Source organism: Salmo salar, chromosome ssa09 (genome assembly GCF_905237065.1).
Source record: "Salmo salar chromosome ssa09, Ssal_v3.1, whole genome shotgun sequence".
Lineage (NCBI taxonomy): Eukaryota > Metazoa > Chordata > Actinopteri > Salmoniformes > Salmonidae > Salmo > Salmo salar.
In genome coordinates this window covers 139,041,922-139,064,317 of record NC_059450.1, presented here as the reverse complement: position 1 = coordinate 139,064,317, position 22,396 = coordinate 139,041,922, and the positions used below count along the sequence as shown (strand labels likewise).

The 22,396-nt window shown below is 44.2% G+C and overlaps 1 protein-coding gene across 4 annotated transcripts in view; it reads left to right on the top strand.

The window, feature by feature from the left end:
• The window catches only part of LOC106613064 (endothelin-converting enzyme-like 1), a 36,818-nt gene that overhangs the window by 11,751 nt on the left and 2,671 nt on the right, over nt 1–22,396 (top strand). For 3 of the 4 annotated variants that reach the window (XM_014214949.2, XM_014214951.2, XM_014214948.2), the window contains exons 7-14: nt 15,630–15,852; nt 16,979–17,077; nt 17,447–17,521; nt 19,631–19,734; nt 20,377–20,435; nt 20,859–20,910; nt 21,798–21,865; nt 22,221–22,345. In XM_014214949.2, coding sequence (XP_014070424.2) covers nt 15,630–15,852; nt 16,979–17,077; nt 17,447–17,521; nt 19,631–19,734; nt 20,377–20,435; nt 20,859–20,910; nt 21,798–21,865; nt 22,221–22,345 — 805 coding nt within the window. Of the gene's footprint in view, nt 1–15,629; nt 15,853–16,978; nt 17,078–17,446; nt 17,522–19,630; nt 19,735–20,376; nt 20,436–20,641; nt 20,707–20,858; nt 20,911–21,797; nt 21,866–22,220; nt 22,346–22,396 lie in introns of all 4 variants that reach the window. The other variant, XR_001330423.2, reaches the window with a different exon arrangement.

Here is a 22,396-nt window from a genome sequence, read left to right as displayed (position 1 = left end):
TACTATACGTTATGTCATGTTGAAGTGTCATAGTGTGTATACATTTGTTTTACTAGGGTTGTTACTATATGTTGTAGTGTCACAGTGTGTATACATTTGTTTTACTAGGGTTGTTACTATACGTTGTAGTGTCACAGTGTGTATACATTTGTTTTACTAGGGTTGTTACTATACGTTGAAGTGTCACAGTGTGTATACATTTGTTTTACTAGGGTTGTTACTATATGTTGAAGTGTCATAGCGTGTATACATTTGTTTTACTAGGGTTGTTACTATACGTTATGTCATGTTGAAGTGTCATAGTGTGTATACATTTGTTTTACTAGGGTTGTTACTATACGTTGTAGTGTCACAGTGTGTATACATTTGTTTTACTAGGGTTGTTACTATACGTTTTAGTGCCATAGTGTGTATGCATTTGTTTTACTAGGGTTGTTACTATACGTTATGTCATGTTGAAGTGTCATAGTGTGTATACATTTGTTTTACTAGGGTTGTTACTAGTAGGGTTGTTACTATACGTTGTGTCATGTTGAAGTGTCACAGTGTGTATACATTTGTTTTACTAGGGTTGTTACTATATGTTGTGTCATGTTGAAGTGTCATAGTGTGTATACATTTGTTTTACTAGGGTTGTTACTATATGTTGTGTCATGTTGTAGTGTCACAGTGTGTATACATTTGTTTTACTAGGGTCGTTACTATATGTTGTGTCATGTTGAAGTGTCATAGTGTGTATACATTTGTTTTACTAGGGTTGTTACTATATGTTGTGTCATGTTGAAGTGTCATAGTGTGTATACATTTGTTTTACTAGGGTTGTTACTAGTAGGGTTGTTACTATACGTTATGTCATGTTGAAGTGTCACAGTTTGTATACTGTGGTTTTACTAGGGTTGTTACTATACGTTGTAGTGTCACAGTGTGTATACATTTGTTTTACTAGGGTTGTTACTATACGTTGTAGTGTCATAGTGTGTATGCATTTGTTTTACTAGGGTTGTTACTATATGTTGTGTCATGTTGAAGTGTCATAGTGTGTATACATTTGTTTTACTAGGGTTGTTACTATACGTTGTGTCATGTTGAAGTGTCACAGTGTGTATACATTTGTTTTACTAGGGTTGTTACTATACGTTGTAGTGTCACAGTGTGTATACATTTGTTTTACTAGGGTTGTTACTATACGTTATGTCATGTTGAAGTGTCATAGTGTGTATACATTTGTTTTACTAGGGTTGTTACTATATGTTGTGTCATGTTCAAGTGTCATAGTGTGTATACATTTGTTTTACTAGGGTTGTTACTATATGTTGTGTCATGTTGAAGTGTCATAGTGTGTATACATTTGTTTTACTAGGGTTGTTACTAGTAGGGTTGTTACTATACGTTGTGTCATGTTGAAGTGTCATAGTGTGTATACATTTGTTTTACTAGGGTTGTTACTATATGTTGTAGTGTCACAGTGTGTATACATTTGTTTTACTAGGGTTGTTACTAGTAGGGTTGTTACTATACGTTGTGTCATGTTGAAGTGTCATAGTGTGTATACATTTGTTTTACTAGGGTTGTTACTATACGTTGAAGTGTCACAGTGTGTATACATTTGTTTTACTAGGGTTGTTACTATATGTTGTGTCATGTTCAAGTGTCATAGTGTGTATACATTTGTTTTACTAGGGTTGTTACTATATGTTGTGTCATGTTGAAGTGTCATAGTGTGTATACATTTGTTTTACTAGGGTTGTTACTATATGTTGTGTCATGTTGAAGTGTCACAGTGTGTATACATTTGTTTTACTAGGGTTGTTACTATATGTTGTGTCATGTTGAAGTGTCATAGTGTGTATACATTTGTTTTACTAGGGTTGTTACTATATGTTGTGTCATGTTGAAGTGTCACAGTGTGTATACATTTGTTTTACTAGGGTTGTTACTATATGTTGTGTCATGTTGAAGTGTCATAGTGTGTATACATTTGTTTTACTAGGGTTGTTACTAGTAGGGTTGTTACTATACGTTATGTCATGTTGAAGTGTCACAGTGTGTATACATTTGTTTTACTAGGGTTGTTACTATATGTTGAAGTGTCATAGTGTGTATACATTTGTTTTACTAGGGTTGTTACTAGTAGGGTTGTTACTATACGTTATGTCATGTTGAAGTGTCATAGTGTGTATACATTTGTTTTACTAGGGTTGTTACTATATGTTATGTCATGTTGAAGTGTCATAGTGTGTATACATTTGTTTTACTAGGGTTGTTACTATACGTTGTAGTGTCATAGTGTGTATACATTTGTTTTACTGGGGTTGTTACTATACGTTGTAGTGTCACAGTGTGTATACATTTGTTTTACTAGGGTTGTTACTATACGTTGTGTCATGTTGAAGTGTCATAGTGTGTATACATTTGTTTTACTAGGGTTGTTACTATACGTTATGTCATGTTGAAGTGTCATAGTGTGTATACATTTGTATTTCTAGGGTTGTTACTATACGTTGAAGTGTCATAGTGTGTATACATTTGTTTTACTAGGGTTGTTACTATACGATGAAGTGTCACAGTGTGTATACATTTGTTTTACTAGGGTTGTTCCTATACGTTGAAGTGTCACAGTGTGTATACATTTGTTTTACTAGGGTTGTTACTATACGTTGTGTCATGTTGAATTGTCATAGTGTGTATACATTTGTTTTACTAGGGTTGTTACTATATGTTGTGTCATGTTGAAGTGTCATAGTGTGTATACATTGTTTTTACTAGGGTTGTTACTATACGTTGAAGTGTCACAGTGTGTATACATTTGTTTTACTAGGGTTGTTACTATACGTTGAAGTGTCACAGTGTGTATACATTTGTTTTACTAGGGTTGTTACTATACGTTGAAGTGTCAGTGTGTATACATTTGTTTTACTAGGGTTGTTACTATATGTTGTGTCATGTTGAAGTGTCACAGTGTGTATACATTTGTTTTACTAGGGTTGTTACTAGTAGGGTTGTTACTATACGTTATGTCATGTTGAAGTGTCATAGTGTGTATACATTTGTTTTACTAGGGTTGTTACTATACATTGTGTCATGTTGAAGTGTCACAGTGTGTATACATTTGTTTTACTAGGGTTGTTACTATACGTTGCGTCATGTTGAAGTGTCATAGTGTGTATACATTTGTTTTACTAGGGTTGTTACTAGTAGGGTTGTTACTATACGTTATGTCATGTTGAAGTGTCATAGTGTGTATACATTTGTTTTACTAGGGTTGTTACTATATGTTGTGTCATGTTGAAGTGTCACAGTGTGTATACATTTGTTTTACTAGGGTTGTTACTATACGTTATGTCATGTTGAAGTGTCATAGTGTGTATACATTTGTTTTACTAGGGTTGTTACTATACATTGTGTCATGTTGAAGTGTCACAGTGTGTATACATTTGTTTTACTAGGGTTGTTACTAGTAGGGTTGTTACTTTATGTTGTGTCATGTTGAAGTGTCACAGTGTGTATACATTTGTTTTTGAGTGTGTGTGTATGTGGGGGTGTTGTGCTGTTGTGATGTTAAAGGCAGCTCTTGCCAGACTCCAGAGGTGGCTGTGAGGGCTAGTGGGAGTCAGGTTGCCTGTTACTACTGCTGACAGCTCTCCAATACTGACTGGTGTTATGCTCTATTCTACACTACACTACACTACACTACACTACACTACACTACACTACACTACACTACGCTACACTACGCTACTCTACGCTACTCTACTCTACACTACACTACACTACTCTACTCTACTCTACTCTACTCTACACTACACTACACTACACTTCACACCTGTCTGTCTGTAGCTTACTGTCTCTCAGTTCATTTTAGTTCATATAATTACAGTACATTTCAATTGATGGTCTGTCTCTATAGCTTTTTTATATTTCAATTTCAATATATTTCTTTACACCTCCACCCTCCCTCTCTCATCCTCATACCCCCCCTCCCTCATCCTTCATACACCCTCTCTCATCCTTCATACCCCCCCTCCCTCATCCTTCATACACCCTCCCTCATCCTTCATACCCCCTCCCCCTCCTTCATCCTTCATACCAACTCCCTCCCTCCCTCCCTCCCTCTCTCCCTCCCTCATCCTTCATACCAACTCCCTCCCTCCCTTATCCTTCATACCCCCTCCCTCATCCGTCATACCTCCTCCCTCTCTCTCTCCCTCATCCCTCATACTACTCCCCTCCCTCTCTCTCTCCCTCATCCCTCATACTAACTCCCTCTCCCTCATCATTTATACCCCCTCCCTCATCCTTCATAACCCCTCCCTCATCATTCATACTCCCTCCCTCATCCTTCATACCTCCTCCCTCCCTCATCCTTCATACCCCCTCCCTCTTGCCTTCCCTCATCCTTCATACCCCCTCCTTCCCTCATCCTTCATACCTCCTCCCTCCCTCATCCTTCATACCCCCTCCCTCTCGCCTTCCCTCATCCTTCATACCCCCTCCTTCCCTCATCCTTCATCCCCTCCCTCATCCTTCATACCCCCTCCCTCTCGCCTTCCCTCATCCTTCATACCCCCCCTCCCTCATCCTTCATACACCCTCCCTCATCCTTCATACCCCCTCCCCTCCTTCATCCTTCATACCAACTCCCTCCCTCCCTCCCTCATCCTTCATACCCCCCTCCCTCCCTCTCTCCCTCCCTCATCCTTCATACCAACTCCCTCCCTCCCTCCCTCATCCTTCATACCCCCTCCCTCCCTCTCTCCCTCCTTCATCCTTCATACCAACTCCCTCCCTCCCTCCCTCATCCTTCATACCCCCTCCCTCCCTCTCTCCCTCCCTCATCCTTCATACCAACTCCCTCATCCGTCATACCCCCTCCCTCTCGCCTTCCCTCATCCTTCATACCCCCCCTCCCTCATCCTTCATACACCCTCCCTCATCCTTCATACCCCCCTCCCCCTCCTTCATCCTTCATACCAACTCCCTCCCTCCCTCCCTCATCCTTCATACCCCCTCCCTCCCTCTCTCCCTCCCTCATCCTTCATACCAACTCCCTCCCTCCCTCCCTCATCCTTCATACCCCCTCCCTCCCTCTCTCCCTCCCTCATCCTTCATACCAACTCCCTCATCCGTCATACCCCCTCCCTCTCGCCTTCCCTCATCCTTCATACCCCCTCCCTCCCTCATCCTTCATACCCCCTCCCTCTCGCCTTCCCTCATCCTTCATACCCCCTCCTTCCCTCATCCTTCATACCCCCTCCCTCTCTCATCATTCATACCCCCCTCCTTCCCTCATCATTCATACCCCCTCCCTCCCTCATCCTTCATACCAACTCCCTCTCTCATCATTCATACCCCCTCCCTCCCTCATCCTTCATACCAACTCCCTCTCTCCCTCCAGCTGTATTCCTGCTCTTATCTCCTTTCCTCCTTTTCTCTGTTCTTGTATATAGTTATATCAGTTCTTGAGTAAGATGTTCTTTGAAATGAGAAAAGAGACACACAGTGGGGTGAGTGCTCTCATAAAATGTCACGTCACCTAATATCAGATAATGTAATAATAATCTTATCATAATCCTCTTTACTATAATCACCCTTATTATCGTCACTGTGGTGACGACCGGCATTACAGCCAATCCACTTTGATCCTCAAGTCGCTGGAGATTTTGTCTTTTCTTTAGTTTTTTCCCCCTTTCTCTCCATCCTGGTGATTTCAGTGATAAACCCCTCACTTCATGTTCCCTCCTCTCTCTGTTTTCTCCTTCCTCTCTCTTTTTACTGTCTGTTTTCTCCCCCTCCCCCTCCCTCCCCCTCTCCCCTCCCTCCCTCAATGGGAAACATATGTTAACATTGCCAAAGCAAGTTAAGTAGATAATAAACAAAAGTTAAATAAACAATAAAAATGTACGGTAAACATTACACTCCCAAAAGTTCCGAAAGAATAAAGACATTTCAAATGTCATTATGTGCAAATAGTTAAAGTACAAAAGGGAAGATAAATAAACATAGATATGGGTTGTATTTACAATGGTGTTTGTTCTTCACTGGTTGCCCTTTTCTTGTGGCAACAGGTCACAAATCTTGCTGCTGTGATGGCACACTGTGGTATTTCACCCAATAGATATGGGAGTTTATCGAAATTGGGTTTGTTTTCAAATTAAATTTTAACCGCACACTTGTTTGTGTACATGGATTTTATAGTGTCGTATGTTTTTCCCCCAACACCACTTTCCATCAATTTGCATAGCAGACCCTCATGCCAAATTGAGTCAGAAGCTTTTTTGAAATCAACAAAGCATGAGAAGACTTTGTCTTTTTTTGTTTGTTTATCAATTAGGGTGTGCAGGGTGAATATGTGGTCTGTCGTACGGTAGTTTGGTAAAAAGCCAATTTGACATTTGCTCAATACATTGTTTTCACTGAGGAAATGTACGAGTCTGTTGTTAATGATAATGCAGAGGATTTTCCCAAGGTTGCTGTTGACACATATCCCACAGTAGTTATTGGGGTCAAATTTGTCTCCAATTTTGTGGATTGGGGTGATCAGTCCTTGGTTCCAAATATTGGGGAAAATGCCAGAGCTAAGGATGATGTTAAAGAGTTTAAGTATAGCCAATTGGAATTTGTGGTCTGTATATTTAAGGATACCATCAACATCAGAGGCCTTTTTGGGTTGGAAGGTTTGTAATTTGTCCTGTAGTTCATTCAATGTAATTGGAGAATTCAGTGGGTTCTGGTAGTCCTTAATAGTTGATTCTAAGATTTTTATTTGATGATGTATATATTTTTGCTGTTTGTTCTTTGTTATAGGGCCAAAAAGATTGGAGAAGTGGTTTACCCATACATCTCCATTTTGGATAGATAACCTTTCGTGTTGTTGTTAGTTTAGTGTTTTCCAATTTTCCCTGAAGTGGTTAGATTCTATGGATTTGCGTGGTAAGTGTTCATACTTTATTATAGATAACGAAACACTTAAACAAAAGAAACAAAATGAAAGCCAACAGTTCTGTCAGGTCACTGAATAACAAAACAGAAAATAGCTACCCACAAAACACAGGTGGGAAAAGGCTGCCTAAGTATGGTTCCCAATCAGAGACAACGATAGACAGCTGCCTCTGATTGGAAACCATACCTGGCCAAAACATAGAAATATAAATACATAGAATGCCCACCCCATATCACACCCTGACCTAACTAAACAGAGAAAAACGTCTCTCTCAGATCAGGGCGTGACAGGATTCCTCAATTACATTGATCTGATTTCTGACGTGCTGTTCCTTCTTTTTCCGTAGTGTATTTCTGTATTGTTTTAGTGATTCACCATGGTGAAGGCGTAGGCTCAAGGTTTCTGGTCTCTATGTTTTTGGTTTGAATAGGTTTCTCAATTTCTTTCTTAGGTTTTTACATTCTTCATCAAACCATTTGTCATTGTTGTTCATTTTCTTCAGTTTTCCGTTTTACATTTTTAGATTTGATAGGGAAGCTGAGAGGTCAAAATATATTGTTTAGGTTTTCTACTGCCAAGTTTACACCTTCACTATTACAGTGAAATGTATTGTCCAGGAAGTTGTCTAAAAGGGATAAAAAATGTTGTTGCCTAATTGTTTTTAGGTAGGTTTCCACACTACTTTCCTTCCATCTATAGCATTTCTTAATATTATTCAGTTCCTTAGACTTTGATGCCTCATGATTGAGTATTGCTCTGTTCAAGTAGACTGTGATTTTTTCTGTGATCTGATAGGGGTGTCAGTGGGCTGACTGTGAATGCACTGAGAGACTCTGAGTTGAGGTCAGTGATAAAGTAGTCTACAGTACTACTGCCAAGAGATGAGCTATAGGTGTACCTACCATAGGAGTCCCCTCGAAGCCTACCATTGACTATGTACATACACAACGTGCAACAGAGCTGCAGGAGTTGTGACCCGTTTTTGTTGATATGTTGTCTTAGTTGTGCCTAAGGGGGCATATGGGGGAGGGAATGCTGTCACCTCCAGGTAGGTGTTTGTCCACCTGTGTGCTGAGAGTGTCAGGTTCTTGTCCAGTTCTGACATTTAGCCACAGACTATTACATGTCCCTGGACTGGAAATTATTGATTTCCCCCTCCAGGGGACTGCCAGCTCTCTGTAAACTACAGTAGAGGGAAACCAGTGGGCCCATTGCCTCTATACCATGTTTCTTGTAGGATGACAATGTCTGTACTTCTGATTTTTTGGTGAAGTCTTTAAGCCAAAGGCAGATGACCTCAGGCCTTGGATATTCCAGGATGAGATAGTGAAGGCTTTGTGTTCCATAAAGTGTCCAATGTTGTTATTCATGTGGTTTAGCCTCAGACCAGTACATTTACATTTACATTTAAGTCATTTAGCAGAGCGACTTACAAATTGGTGCATTCACCTTATAATATCCAGTGGAACAACCACTTTACAATAGTGCATCTAAATCTTTTAAGCGGGGGTAAGGATTACTTTATCCTATCCTAGGTATTCCTTAAAGAGGTGGGGTTTCAGGTGTCTCCGGAAGGTGGTGATTGACTCCGCTGTCCTGGCGTCGTGAGGGAGCTTGTTCCACCATTGGGGTGCCAGAGCAGCGAACAGTTTTGACTGGGCTGAGCGGGAACTGTGCTTCCTCAGAGGTAGGGAGGCGAGCAGGCCAGAGGTGGATGAACGCAGTGCCCTTGTTTGAGTGTAGGGCCTGATCAGAGCCTGAAGGTACGGAGGTGCCGTTCCCCTCACAGCTCCGTAGGCAAGCACCATGGTCTTGTAGCGGATGCGAGCTTCGACTGGAAGCCAGTGGAGAGAGCGGAGGAGCGGGGTGACGTGAGAGAACTTGGGAAGGTTGAACACCAGACGGGCTGCGGCGTTCTGGATGAGTTGGAGGGGTTTAATGGCACAGGCAGGGAGCCCAGCCAACAACGAGTTGCAGTAATCCAGACGGGAGATGACAAGTGCCTGGATTAGGACCTGCGCCGCTTCCTGTGTGAGGCAGGGTCGTACTCTGCGAATGTTGTAGAGCATGAACCTACAGGATCGGGTCACCGCCTTGATGTTAGTGGAGAACGACAGGGTGTTGTCCAGGGTCACGCCGAGGCTCTTAGCACTCTGGGAGGAGGACACAAGGGAGTTGTCAACCGTGATGGCGAGATCATGGAACGGGCAGTCCTTCCCCAGGAGGAAGAGCAGCTCCGTCTTGCCGAGGTTCAGCTTGAGGTGGTGATCCGTCATCCACACTGATATGTCTGCCAGACATGCAGAGATGCGATTCGCCACCAGTAAATGTGAGCAGAGCCTGCTGAGCATCTGGTACATGCCATTGGCTTGGGCTAGTGTAAGAGTGGGAGTTGGGCCTGTTTGCCTGCTCATGGCCTGGGCATATTTGTGACTTTCATGTTGAGGCCCTCTTTGCGGGGGTGAGGTGTATGGGGTGGGCAGGATTTACATTTACCGTCATTTTGCAGACGCTCTTATCCAGAGCGACTTACAAATTGGGGCATAGGTCTGATCTGATGGGACCTAAATGGGGGTGTGGGCATAGTTGACTTGGGGTGTTGATTGGTTGGGGTGGGGGTGTGGATGTCGCTGGTAGTGCTGTGGTCTGGATGTATGTCCTCTCGGCGTGGGTCCTCTATGTGTAGGTCCGGGGGGAGGGGCCCGGCAGGTCTGGGAGAGTTTCTCGCTGGTCTGGGCGGGGTGTCTGTTGATCTGTTGCTCCTGTGTGAAGTGTTGGAGCTGCGGTTGAGGGTGAGATCCTTTATGGTCCGGGCGAAGATGGGCACTGCTGCCTTGTATAGGTGGACCTGGTCAAAAAGGCTGTTCAAGTCCAGGGTGGAGTGGGGGGCCAGGTAGACATTTGGTTTTGAGGCACAGTCGCGGGAAATACTTGTGTTTACCCACTGTATGGTAGCAGGGTGGAAGTCTTTTCGTGGTAGCAGGGTGGAGATAACCACTTGTGCATTAGGGAAAGTAGAAGAAGATTTTTCAATCACTCCCTTGAGTGCTGTGGCCACCCTTTCCTGCTGTGCTCCTAGGTTGTTTGTGTCTGTGTGTATTATTATGTAGCTGGGTGACCCTATTTGGTCCTCAGACAGAAGGTCTAGGGAGCGTTGAGTGTTTGGACACCAGAGTTTAGACACTGTATGTTTGGGAAAAAGTTTATTTTCTTCTATATATTTCCAGTTTGAGTCCATAAGGAGTAAAATCTGTGGCTTGTATATGTTCTCAGTGAGTGTGGGGGGGTTGTCAGGTGGGCTATCAGGGTGGCTGACAGGGGGGTGCTCAGAGGGGGTGGGATCCCCTGGGCTTGGGGTTCTTCATTTGTCTGTCCTGCGGTGATGTTGAGGCTGTGGTCAGGTTCTGAGGTGGGCTGTTCCGCTGGCTTCTCGGGGGTGGCCAGCTCCCTTATGGGTTGTTCTCTGTCACACGTCGTCTTTCTCACACGTCGTCTTTCTCTTATGGGTTGTTCTCTGTCACACGTCGTCTTTCTCACACGTCGTCTTTCTCACACGTCGTCTTTCTCTTATGGGTTGTTCTCTGTCACACGTCGTCTTTCTCACACGTCGTCTTTCTCTTATGGGTTGTTCTCTGTCACACGTCATCTTTCTCACACGTCGTCTTTCTCTTATGGGTTGTTCTCTGTCACACGTCGTCTTTCTCACCTTCTCCTCTAGTGTTATGTTCTTCGCCTGCTCCTTCTCCTGTTGATGTTATCTCACCACAGGCCAGAGTGCAGATATGTCTCTCTCCACCTCCAGCTCTCCAGGTCTGGTTGAGGGGTTGTTGTTGAGCTGGACCATTTTTTTGTGCTGACTGAAGTGTGTTCACCTGCTGTTCCTGCTCCACCTAACTTACCTCCAGGTGGGTGAATTGATCCTTCATTTCAATGAGGGAGTAGTACTTTGTGCTGGGAGGTTGACTTACCACTTGGGGTTGCTCGTCTGTGGGGTTGTATAATTAAGAGGTCTGGTCTGACACGCTCGGGTGGGGGTATCTTTCTCAAGAGAGAGCTTCTCCCGCTGAGCTCTCTCTTTGATTATGTGAACGTCCAGCTGAAACTGTTTGGGGTTGCCCTGTAGCATTACTGTTCCAGACTTGTACAGGTTGACATTGGCTGACTCAGAGTCCTCGTTGTCTAATATCCTGAGTTTCCACCCATCACTAACAACCCCCTTCTTATCAGAGAGGTAGTGTGTTAATATTGCACTGTGCCATGCCAGGGGATGATCTGTGAGGAAGATTAAGTTGCTTATCTTCCCATTTTATGGCAGTCAGCAAAGTGTCTCTTGATTTTCCATAAAGAGCTTCTTTTTGTACTTTTTCGTGCCTTCTCATTTTTTACTTCCAGAGGGTACTGTATTGTAATGACCTCTGAACAGCAGCAGGGGTTTCAAAGGCCTCTGCATTTGGGTGGGGTAGGCTGTGCAACTCTCCTGCCATTGTTGGGCTCAAAGGCTTTGACACCTCTCACTTCACACCTCAGTGCTAATTCAAGTTACAGTCAGATCTGTTCTGTCCTAGCAAGCTTGGTAGCCTTAACTTAGCATTCAGTCCTTATAAAGTCAAATATATCATTGTAATGTGTTTTTCTTCTTGGCTTTAAAAGTAGCTTCAGACTTAACATGACTACTCAGTTCCAGGTTGGATGGTGTTTTCAGGTTTTTGTTGTTTGTTTGTCAGAGCATTTGCTGTATAGCGTGGAAATAAGAATCTTTGGTAGTAGGAATGGTTCCAGGTCATTTTGTCCAAAATCAGGTTGTAGGTTTGGAGTTTAGATTTGGAGTGAAGGTTATGTTGTGGAGGGTAGTATCCTGTATATGTCCTTGGCGAAAAATCCAAGTTTATCTAACTCTAAATCTATCGATTTGTAAAAACATGCTGAAAAATGCGGGAGCTCATCTGCTCATCTGTTCTCTCTCTCTCTCTCTCTCTCTCTCTCTCTCTCCATTATCTGTTTTTAATCAAAGGTTAGTGTCGCTGTTTCCTCACACACACACTGGGTGTGGCGAACTCCTGTTCCTACCGCTACCCACTGTGCACCCCTTTGTTCATTTGCATAAGTGATGAGAAATGCCCCTGTGCTTCTCAGTGTGGGGTCTCTCCACTGCTCTTTATGAGTCTCCAATTACACAGCTACACACACACACACACACACACACACACACACACACACACACACACACACACACACACACACACACACACACACACCATCAAACATTCACACCTACATGTGAGCGATCCCATTGATATAAACAACCACACACTCACGCCCAGACACACACATATGCTCACAAGCACTCTTTCTCTTTCTTATAAACACACACAGACAGACAGAGGGACACACACACACCTCTTTTGGAACACACACACAGACAGAGGGACACACACACAGACAGAGGGACACACACACACATCTCTTTGGGAGACACACACAGACAGAGGAACACACACACAGACAGAGGAACACACACACAGACAGAGGAACACACACAGACAGAGGAACACACACAGACAGAGGAACACACACAGACAGAGGAACACACACACAGACAGAGGAACACACACAGACAGAGGAACACACACACAGACAGAGGAACACACACAGACAGAGGAACACACACACAGACAGAGGAACACAGCTCTTTGGGACAAACACACACAGACAGAGGAACACACACACACACATCTCTTTGGGAGACACACACAGACAGAGGAACACACACACATCTCCTTGGGAGACACACACAGACAGAGGAACACAGACAGAGGAACGCACACACAGACAGAGGAACACACACACAGACAGAGGAACACACACACAGACAGAGGAACACACACACAGACAGAGGAACACACACACAGACAGAGGAACACACACAGACAGAGGAACACACACACACAGACAAAGGAACACAGCTCTTTGGGACAAACACACACAGACAGAGGGACACACACACAGTCACATTTGGGCCAGGCAGGGGGTGAGGCTGTGACAGAGGTGTTTGACGGAGGCCAGCCGTGCATCTGTCTGCTTTATGGAGCAGCAGAGCTGAGAGGCCCTGGGAGGTCACTAATGCAGCCCAGAAACAGGTCTTTGTCTGGGCTCTGGACACACTGGGCTGTGGCCTCCTCATGGGTTACTGTCACTCACACCACATACTGCCTGGAGAGAGGGGGCGGGCGGACACACACACTCACTCATAGACACACTTGCAGGAATGCATACAGTCTCAGTCTGTTCTCGCAGTGGGAACTCACTGAGCTTCTCTACCTGCTGAGTGGCAAAAGGGTGACAGACAGGGAAAGAAAAGAAAACACACAGACCTACATCCACTGAGTTCTGGAACAGTATGTGGTTAGAGAGTTGGACTAGTAACCGAAAGGTTGCAAGATCGAATCCCTGAGCTGACAAGGTGAAAATCTGTCATTCTGCCCACTGATCCTAGGCCACCATTGAAAATAAGAATTTGTTCTTACTGACTTGCCTAGTTAAATAAAGGTAAAAAAAAATGTACAAAAAAAAGTGTTCCCCTCCTGTCATTCAGACAGTTCAGATCCATGTGTCAGAGCCCCAGAGGGAGAGTGGAGAAGCAATTCCACACACACTTAAACTTTTTACATGGCCTCCTTTGTGTGTGGGTTTCTGCTTTCTGTCACCCGCAGTTTAATTCTCTAGTTGTTTGCTTGCACATATTCCTTTTTAAACCCTGTGCCGTCCCATCTCTCTCTCTTTCGCTTTCTCTCTCGCTCCCTTCTCTCCCCCACCCTCCTTCTCGCTCCCTTCCCTCCCCACACCCTCCTTCTCCCTCCCTTCTCTCCCCCCACCCTCCTTCTCCCTCCCTTCTCTCCCCCACCCTCCTTCTCCCTCCCTTCTCTCCCCCACCCTCCTTCTCCTCCTCCTCTTCTCCCCTTCTCTCCCCCACCCTCCTTCTCCCTCCCTTCTCTCCCCCACCCTCCTTTTCCCTCCTTCTCTCCCCCCCACCCTCCTTCTCCCTCCCTTCCTTCTCTCCCCCACCCTCCCTTCTCTCCCCCACCCTCCTTCTCCCTCCCTTCTCTCCCCCCACCCTCCTTTTCCCTCCCTTCTCTCCCCCACACTCCTTCTCCCTCCCTTCCTTCTCTCCCCCACCCTCCCTTCTCTCCCCCACCCTCCTTCTCCCTCCCTTCTCTCCTCCCACCCTCCTTCTCCCTCCTTTCTCTCCCCCCACCCTCCTCCCTCCCTCCCTTCTCTCCCCCACCTCCTTCTCCCTCCCTTCTCTCCCCCACCCTCCTTCTCCCTCCCTTCTCTCCCCCCACCCTCCTCCCTCCCTCCCTCTGGCAGTGTGTGTAATGCCCATGTTGCTGGGTTCTATTGACAAGACCCAGACAACTGCATCCAATCCCATTAACCAGATGAGCTGATGTCCAATGAGGCTGAAACATTAATGACAACACCAGCATCTCTTTACAACCTCTCCTCCTCTCCCTATCGTTCCCTCCTTTCTCTCTGCTCATCCATCTGTCACTCTATCACTGACGCTCACCTCAATGGGAAGTGTGTATGAATGTGGTTGTGTGTGTGTGTGTGTGAATAGGGAAGTTAGACTGTGGGTAGAAGCTGTACGACCATTATTACAGAAGGTAATGTCTGCAGGTATTCTGGACGGACAATGTATTCTGTCTTAATAATGGCTCCATTACAAACCAGTCTTCTAATGATTTTTAATTCCCATCCCATTGTGATTCAGGGCTATTGTTTGATCATTAGAATACATTTTACTAAAGCTTTTTCCATCTAATGTAACAGGTCTCCTAAATCTTCCCACCACCCCACACACCAACTCTATCTGGGATTAGATTTTGACACACACACACACACACACACACAAACTCTAGCTATGCCCCTTGCAAACAAGTCATCTGCAACAAATGAATAAAACAGGTGTTTTATTCAACCAAGAAAACAAACTCAAACACACAAAACCAAGCGAAGCTGCCACACCTACAACATACTGATCTGTACTGATTATAAGGTATAAAAGAGCAAGGACACTGAGTCTTCTTCCTCCCTCCCTCCTCCTCGCTCTCCCTCTCTCTTCTCAATTAATTTCACTTCAGAAGTGCTTTGTTGGCGAGACACTGGGGCTGCCTTGCCAAAGCAATTTTGATTTAATATGCAGCACTCGTGTCAAAAATAAAAACCGAAAACAAAAAGCATTTCACGTGGAGCGAAGTCTCGCAGTAGGAGACAGAGCCAATTGTCCTGAGGACAGAATGGTGTGTTCATTCTGTGGGATCCCTCAACACATTAAATACAACTTTACTTTACCGAGAAGAGAAAATAACATTTGAATACATGAATGAAATACACATTTTTTCTTCTACTCATCTGAGTCACTCTTGGACTCTTTTCATTTGCTGTCCATCTCTCCTCTCTTCCCCCCACCGATACTCTCGGTCTCTCTCCTCTTCTCTAACCTGCTTGTATCTCCTTTGCTTTACTCCCCCTCTCTCTCTGTCCACCTTTTCTGTCTTCCCCCTTCTATATTTCAGAGGATTCTACATTGAATCTCTGTAGGGGCACTCCTTAATTATACAAAAAAGGCTTGTTAAAAACTAAAACTCATCGTTCCCCCCTTCTCTCTACCTCCTCCCTCTCTTGCCAGGGTTCTCCATAACTACATGCTGTGGCGGATTGTAGCAGCTCTCAGTGAACACCTGTCCACGGCGTTCCGGAGCACCATCCATGAGTTTTCCCGGGAGATTGATGGTACGGAGCGTCAGCTGGAGCTGGGGATGCTGTGTCTCACTCAGGCTAACAAACACTTCGGCATGGCCCTGGGAGCACTCTTCGTCAAGCAACACTTCTCCTCTCACAGCAGGGCCAAGGTAGGGCAGCTTCTATCTCTGTCTCTCTGTTTCTACATCTCTCCTCACAGCAGGGCCAAGGTAGGGCAGCTTCTATCTCTGTCTCTCTGTTTCTACATCTCTCCTCACAGCAGGGCCAAGGTAGGGCAGCTTCTATCTCTGTCTCTCTGTTTCTACATCTCTCCTCACAGCAGGGCCAAGGTAGGGCAGCTTCTATCTCTGTCCCTCTGTTTCTACATCTCTCCTCACAGCAGGGCCAAGGTAGGGCAGCTTCTATCTCTGTCTCTCTGTTTCTACATCTCTCCTCACAGCAGGGCCAAGGTAGGGCAGCTTCTATCTCTGTCTCTCTGTTTCTACATCTCTCCTCACAGCAGGGCAGCTTCTATCTCTGTCCCTCTGTTTCTACATCTCTCCTCACAGCAGGGCCAAGGTAGGGCAGCTTCTATCTCTGTCCCTCTGTTTCTACATCTCTCCTCACAGCAGGGCCAAGGTAGGGCAGCTTCTATCTCTGTCCCTCTGTTTCTACATCTCTCCTCACAGCAGGGCCAAGGTAGGGCAGCTTCTATCTCTGTCCCTCTGTTTCTACATCTCTCCTCACAGCAGGGCCAAGATAGGGCAGCTTCTATCTCTGTCCCTCTATCTCTGACTGTCTCTCTTTCTTTGTTACTTTCTGTAATTGTTTGGTGAAGTAGAATTGAAAACATATCTCTCTCTCTCGCCATCCCACTCTTCCATCGTCACACTGTAACCCTCTCTTTTCTAGTCTGCCTCTATATATTGTCTTCATTCTAGGGGATGTGGTTTCCAATGGCATTTCTAACCCCTCTGACCCTTCTCTTTATTTAAGCTCTTCATCCTCTATTCCTCCTTCTGCCTCATCCCTCTCTCCCCCTCTGTTGTGTTCAATGCCAACCTAGCCTCAACCCCAGAACCTAGCCCTAGGCACTTTATGTTGGAATTCCATACTTATGACAGCTAACCCATCCTTTCAGTTTCAGATCTATGAAAAGTGCCTAGGGGTAGGATCAGGGAGCGAAGGGTCTATTTGGCGTTGGGCGTACCCAATATAGCTATCTCTCTGGCCCACTCCCAATGGAACTTTTAGACAACTGACCTCTAACCTCCTACCCATATTATCTTCCCACAGGTACAGGAGCTGGTAGAGGACATAAAGCACTCACTTGACCTCCGCCTGCAAGAGCTGGACTGGATGGATGAGGTGACCAAGGAGGCAGCCAGGGCCAAGGTCAGGATACCACACTACCTTATATATAACCAAAAAGATACTGTAGGCCTGCTGTATTACCATTTAGGATGAAAGCAGGGGTTATTTTATTCTGGATCAGTCTAATACTGCTTTATTAAATCCCTATCTGAGAATGTTGTCTAATAATTTCAGAATATAAGGTCTTAATCCTTTTAGAGCATGTGCTGAAACAAACAGGTCTCCAGTATAATCCCATTATAACGGTCTGCTCATGTTTGTGTGGTCTATGAAGGATATGGCAGCTAAATATTTGCAGTCTATTTTTCACTCCCCATCTTCTCTTTCACTCTCTCTCTCTTTATCTCCCCCTCTTTATTCTCTGACTCTTTCCTCCCTTCCCTCTCTCAGCTGCAGCATATGATGGTGATGACAGGCTATCCAGACTTCCTCCTCAAACCAGAGCTCATAGACCAGGAGTATGGGGTGAGACAACGTTTACTTTTGTGAAATAGCACAGTTACAAATATATGGCAAATAGAAATCAAACTGGATGGAAATAGAGGAAGGCCAGGACTAAAAACAAAGAAAATATAACCACTGTAAAATAGATTGTGTCTGTAAAATGTGTATAGTATGTATAAGCTGGAAGTGGAAGCCTAAGTGTTATTGTTTAATAGCTTATTCCAGTTGGGGGAGGGGTGGTAGAGTTTGGGGAATAATAAAGGCATATTCTAAAAATATGTGTATATGTATGTATGTATATGTATGCATGTTTCTATATATATATATATATATATATATATATATGTGTGTATATGTATGCATATTTTTACACACACACACACATATATATATGTATGTGTATGTATGTATATACAGTACTGTGCAAAAGTTTTAGGCAGGTGTGAAAAAATGCTGAGAAAGAATGCTTTAAAAAACACATGTTAATAGTTTATATTTATCCATTAACGAAATGCAAAGTGAGTGAACAGAAGAAAAATCTACATCAAATCAATATTTGGTGTGACCACCCTTTGCCTTCAAAACAGCATCAATTCTTCTATGTACACTTGCATACAGTTTTTGAAGGAACTCGGCAGGTAGGTTGACCAAAACATCTTGGATAACTAACCACAGTTCTTCTGTGGATTTAGGCAGCCTCAGGTGCTTCTCTCTCTACATGTAATCCCAGACAGACTCGATGATGTTGAGATCAGGGCTCTGTGGGGGCCATACCATCACTTCCAGGACTCCTTGTTCTTCTTTACGCTGAAGATAGTTCTTAATGACTTTCGCTGTATGTTTGGGGTCATTGTCATGCTGCAGAATAAATTTGGGGCCAATCAGATGCCTACCTGATGGTATTGCATGATAGATAAGTATCTGCCTGTACTTCTCAGCATTGAGGAGACCATTAATTCTGACCAAATCACCAACTCCATTTGCAGAAATGCAGACCCAAACTTGCAAGGAACCTCCTCCATGCTTCACTGTTGCCTGCAGACACTCATTTGTGTACCGCTCTCCAGCCCTTCGGCGAACAAACTGCCTTCTGCTACAGCCAAATATTTCGATCCAGAGCACCTGCTGCCATTTTTCTGCACCCCAATTCCTGTGTTTTCGTGCATAGTTGAGTCGCTTGGCCTTGTTTCCACGTCGGAGGTATGGCTTTTTGGCCGCAAGACTTCCATGAAGGCCACTTCTGACAAGACTTCTCCGGACAGTAGATGGGTGTACGAGGGTCCCACTGTTTTCTGCCAATTCTGAGCTGATGGCACTGCTGGACATCTTCTGATTGCGAAGGGAAGTAAGCATGATGTGTCTTTCATCTGCTGCAGTAAGTTTCCTTGGCCGACCACTGCTTCTATGGTCCTCAACGTTGCCTGTTTCTTTGTGCTTCTTCAAAAAGAGCTTGGACAGCACATCTGGAAACCCCTGTCTGTCTTGAAATGTGTGTCTTGTTGCTGTGCTCAATCTTGCCATGGTGTATGACTTTTAACAGTAAACTGTCTTCAGCAACCTCACCTAGTTAGCTGAGTTTGGCTGTTCCTCAACCAGTTTTATTCCTCCTACACAGCTGTTTCTGTTTCAGTTAATGATTGTGTTTCAACCTACATATGGAATTGATGATCATTAGCACCTGTTTGGTATAAATGTTTAATCATACACCTGACTATATACCTACAAATCCCTGACCCTTTGTTTTGAAGGCAAAGGGTGGTCACACCAAATATGGATTTGATTTAGATTTTTCTTCTGTTCACTCACTTTGCATTTACTTAATTGATAAATATAATCTATTAACATGTCTATTTTTGAAAGCATTCTTACTTTACAGCATGTTCACACCTGCCTAAAACTTTTGCACAGTACTGTATATAAATATATCTTTATCCCCAAAAAATATAGGGGACTGGAAATGATGTAGACAATTACATTGATGGAAGTGACAATCTATCCGCAATATTAAAGCTGATCTACCCCCTAAAAAAAACATACAAAATGTCAAACTTTTACTCACTCACAGATGTACTCTCTCTCCCTCTATTGCTCTTATTGACTCTCTCTCCATCTCTGTTATTTGTTATCCAGTTTGATGTGGATGAAAATACCTATTTCAAAAACATCCTCAACAGCATCAAGTTCAACATCAAGATGTCTGTCAAGAAGATCCACAAGCAGGTGGACAAGACTGCGTGAGTGATGCGTTCAACTGCTCCAGATGTTCAGTGTCACAAGAACACAACTAAACACAACTACACACAGATTCAAAATTATATGCACCTCTTGACACAAAACATTACATTTTATGACAAAAGTAATAGAAGTGATTGAAGATACCATAAGCTTGTCTTTTGTGTGACTGTTTAAAATGTGCTCCTAGGACAGCACTCAAAACTGATTTTGTGTCCAAACAAGCTGAAGCCCTCCACCCTGTACTGCCAAATCATGTCTTCCTCCTTTATCACAAATACACTCCTTTCATGGTTCTTCTCTCTCTCTGCAGAGAAAACATGTCCTCCTACCTCCATCCGTGTCCCCATCTCTCCGCTGCCGTAGGGCCATTTGTCTTTCCCACCAGAACAGGGGCATCTCTGAATTTCAAAGTTTTCATTTGGGAAATTTCCACAAATCAATGTGTCTGGATTTAAAAAGATTATGATGAAGGGACTGTTTTCTTGTGAAGACAGGAACTCTCAATATTGGTTCACCTTAAAATATCTCAAGTTTTGAGATAAATTGCCTGTGACACTTGAGAAGTGTCTGTACTCTTGTTGTTTGAAGATGTTTAGTGAATGTAGGATTAAGAAACCCCTGATTGACTGTTTCCCACTCAGGTGGCTCCTTCCCCCTCAGGCCCTCAATGCCTACTATCTCCCAAACAAGAACCAGATGGGTGAGTCAGTGTGTGATCCCAATGCACATCAATGCTCTTAGTATATACAAGATAACACACTCCTTCTTCTTCTTTCTGGTCCATCCATGTGATGAGGCACCCACACGTCCTAACCCACGTATTCTGCATTCACTTACTTACACCAGCCCCCTAGACTTTCCTCCGCCCCACACACACTTTGTCATCTCCCCTCACTTTCCCACCAGTGTTGGCCTCTACTGGTGTCTGCGTCTGCCTCGTGGATCAAATTTACCTCACAGAAAAATCAATGGTGAGTTACAGAGCAGGCAGCAGAGGACAGAGAAAGCCAGACAAACACAGCCATCAGCCACAAGAGCTCATTTTTTACCCTACCTCTCCCTCTCTCTCCCTCTATCTACCCGTCTCTTTATCTTATGCTATCATCACTTTCTTTACTTTTAGTATTTCCCGCTGGAATCCTTCAGCCCACGCTGTACGACCCTGAGTTTCCACAGTGAGTACAACTGAATATTTTGAAGTCATTCAACTAATCAAGACATTGATTAGTTGTATCAAGTGCGTTAGTTAGTAGCCTACTAGGCTGGAACAAAAGCCTGCACCCGCTGTACTGTAGTTGTCCAGGACAACCCCTATACACCATTACTTTCCCCTTACATTACCCCTCGTATTCTACCTCCAAACCATTCCCCTCTCCCTTAATGATCACAACACAATCACAGCTATACTGCAACCCTCAACCCTCACAGCACAGTATTATTTATTCCCATACTTATTCCATTAGAGGTGATCACTACCACTCCACATAAACGACCGCTGCATCCACCCATGCATACTGATGAATGGAATATGATATTAGATGTGTGTGCGTGATCGTGGTACCTTTCCCTGGAGTTATTACTGCAGTAGCCCTAACCTGCCATGAAGACTGAGGCTAGTCCAGCGCTGCTATCAGGCCCCAGGTAATGAAGCCTCACTCAGCCAGTTAGTTTATTCAGGTTTGGAGGGCAACTCTCAGCAGGGTATCGACGTCCTGTCAGAAAGTCATTTTCAGACTTGGTCATGTGGATAGCCGCAGGCCTCGGGCAGTCCCTGCATCGCATCAGTCTCCATCTGCATGGTCTGCCAGACTACACCCACCCAGGTCAAGGAGAGGTGGCCAGAACTCTCCCTCTATTCAGTTATTAACAGAGTTAGATATGATATCAACGGGTCAGATTATGATTCATGTAACATTCTACTGTCCCCTTCAGGACAGGGGTGAGAACTGCAGGCTGATAACAAGTTTCAGTTTGTGTTATGTGTTATTATAAATACATTAAGCTGTTGTCCTCATATGCTAAGTGATTAGTAACTCATCCCCTCTCTCCCTCCTCCCTCTAGATCTCTGAACTATGGAGGAATAGGAGCCATCATCGGTCATGAGCTGACACATGGATATGATGACTGGGGTGAGAGAACGCTTCCTTGTCTTACACGTGTCCTAGAAAATATTAAAATCCAATGGGGCATGACCAGTAGTAGCCTAACAGTAGGAAAACTGTAATGTCAGTGTAATATCAGTTCTGAATAAGGGGTTCATGTCTTTTGTCCACATTGGTCATCCTAACTCAAGCCTCTTGCCCCCATCTAAGTGGGTCGTCACTATCAGACCATGCTGCAAGGTATGGAAGTCCCACTCCACTTAACCCAACCAATGAAATCAGTCAAATGACTTAAGAGAGTAAAAGGTTATAGCCAACAACTGTACCTTGCAGCATGGCCGAATAGTGACCACCATGCTAAATTATGTCATATTCCTCTTAGGGGGCCAGTATGATCGCCACGGCAACTTGAAGCAGTGGTGGACGGAGGAGTCATACAAGAAGTTTCAGAAGAAAGCAGAGTGCATCGTCAAACTCTACGACAACTTCACGGTCTACAACCAGAGAGTGGGTGCATAGCATACCTTGTTACACTGCTTACTAGACACTCACCTGTAA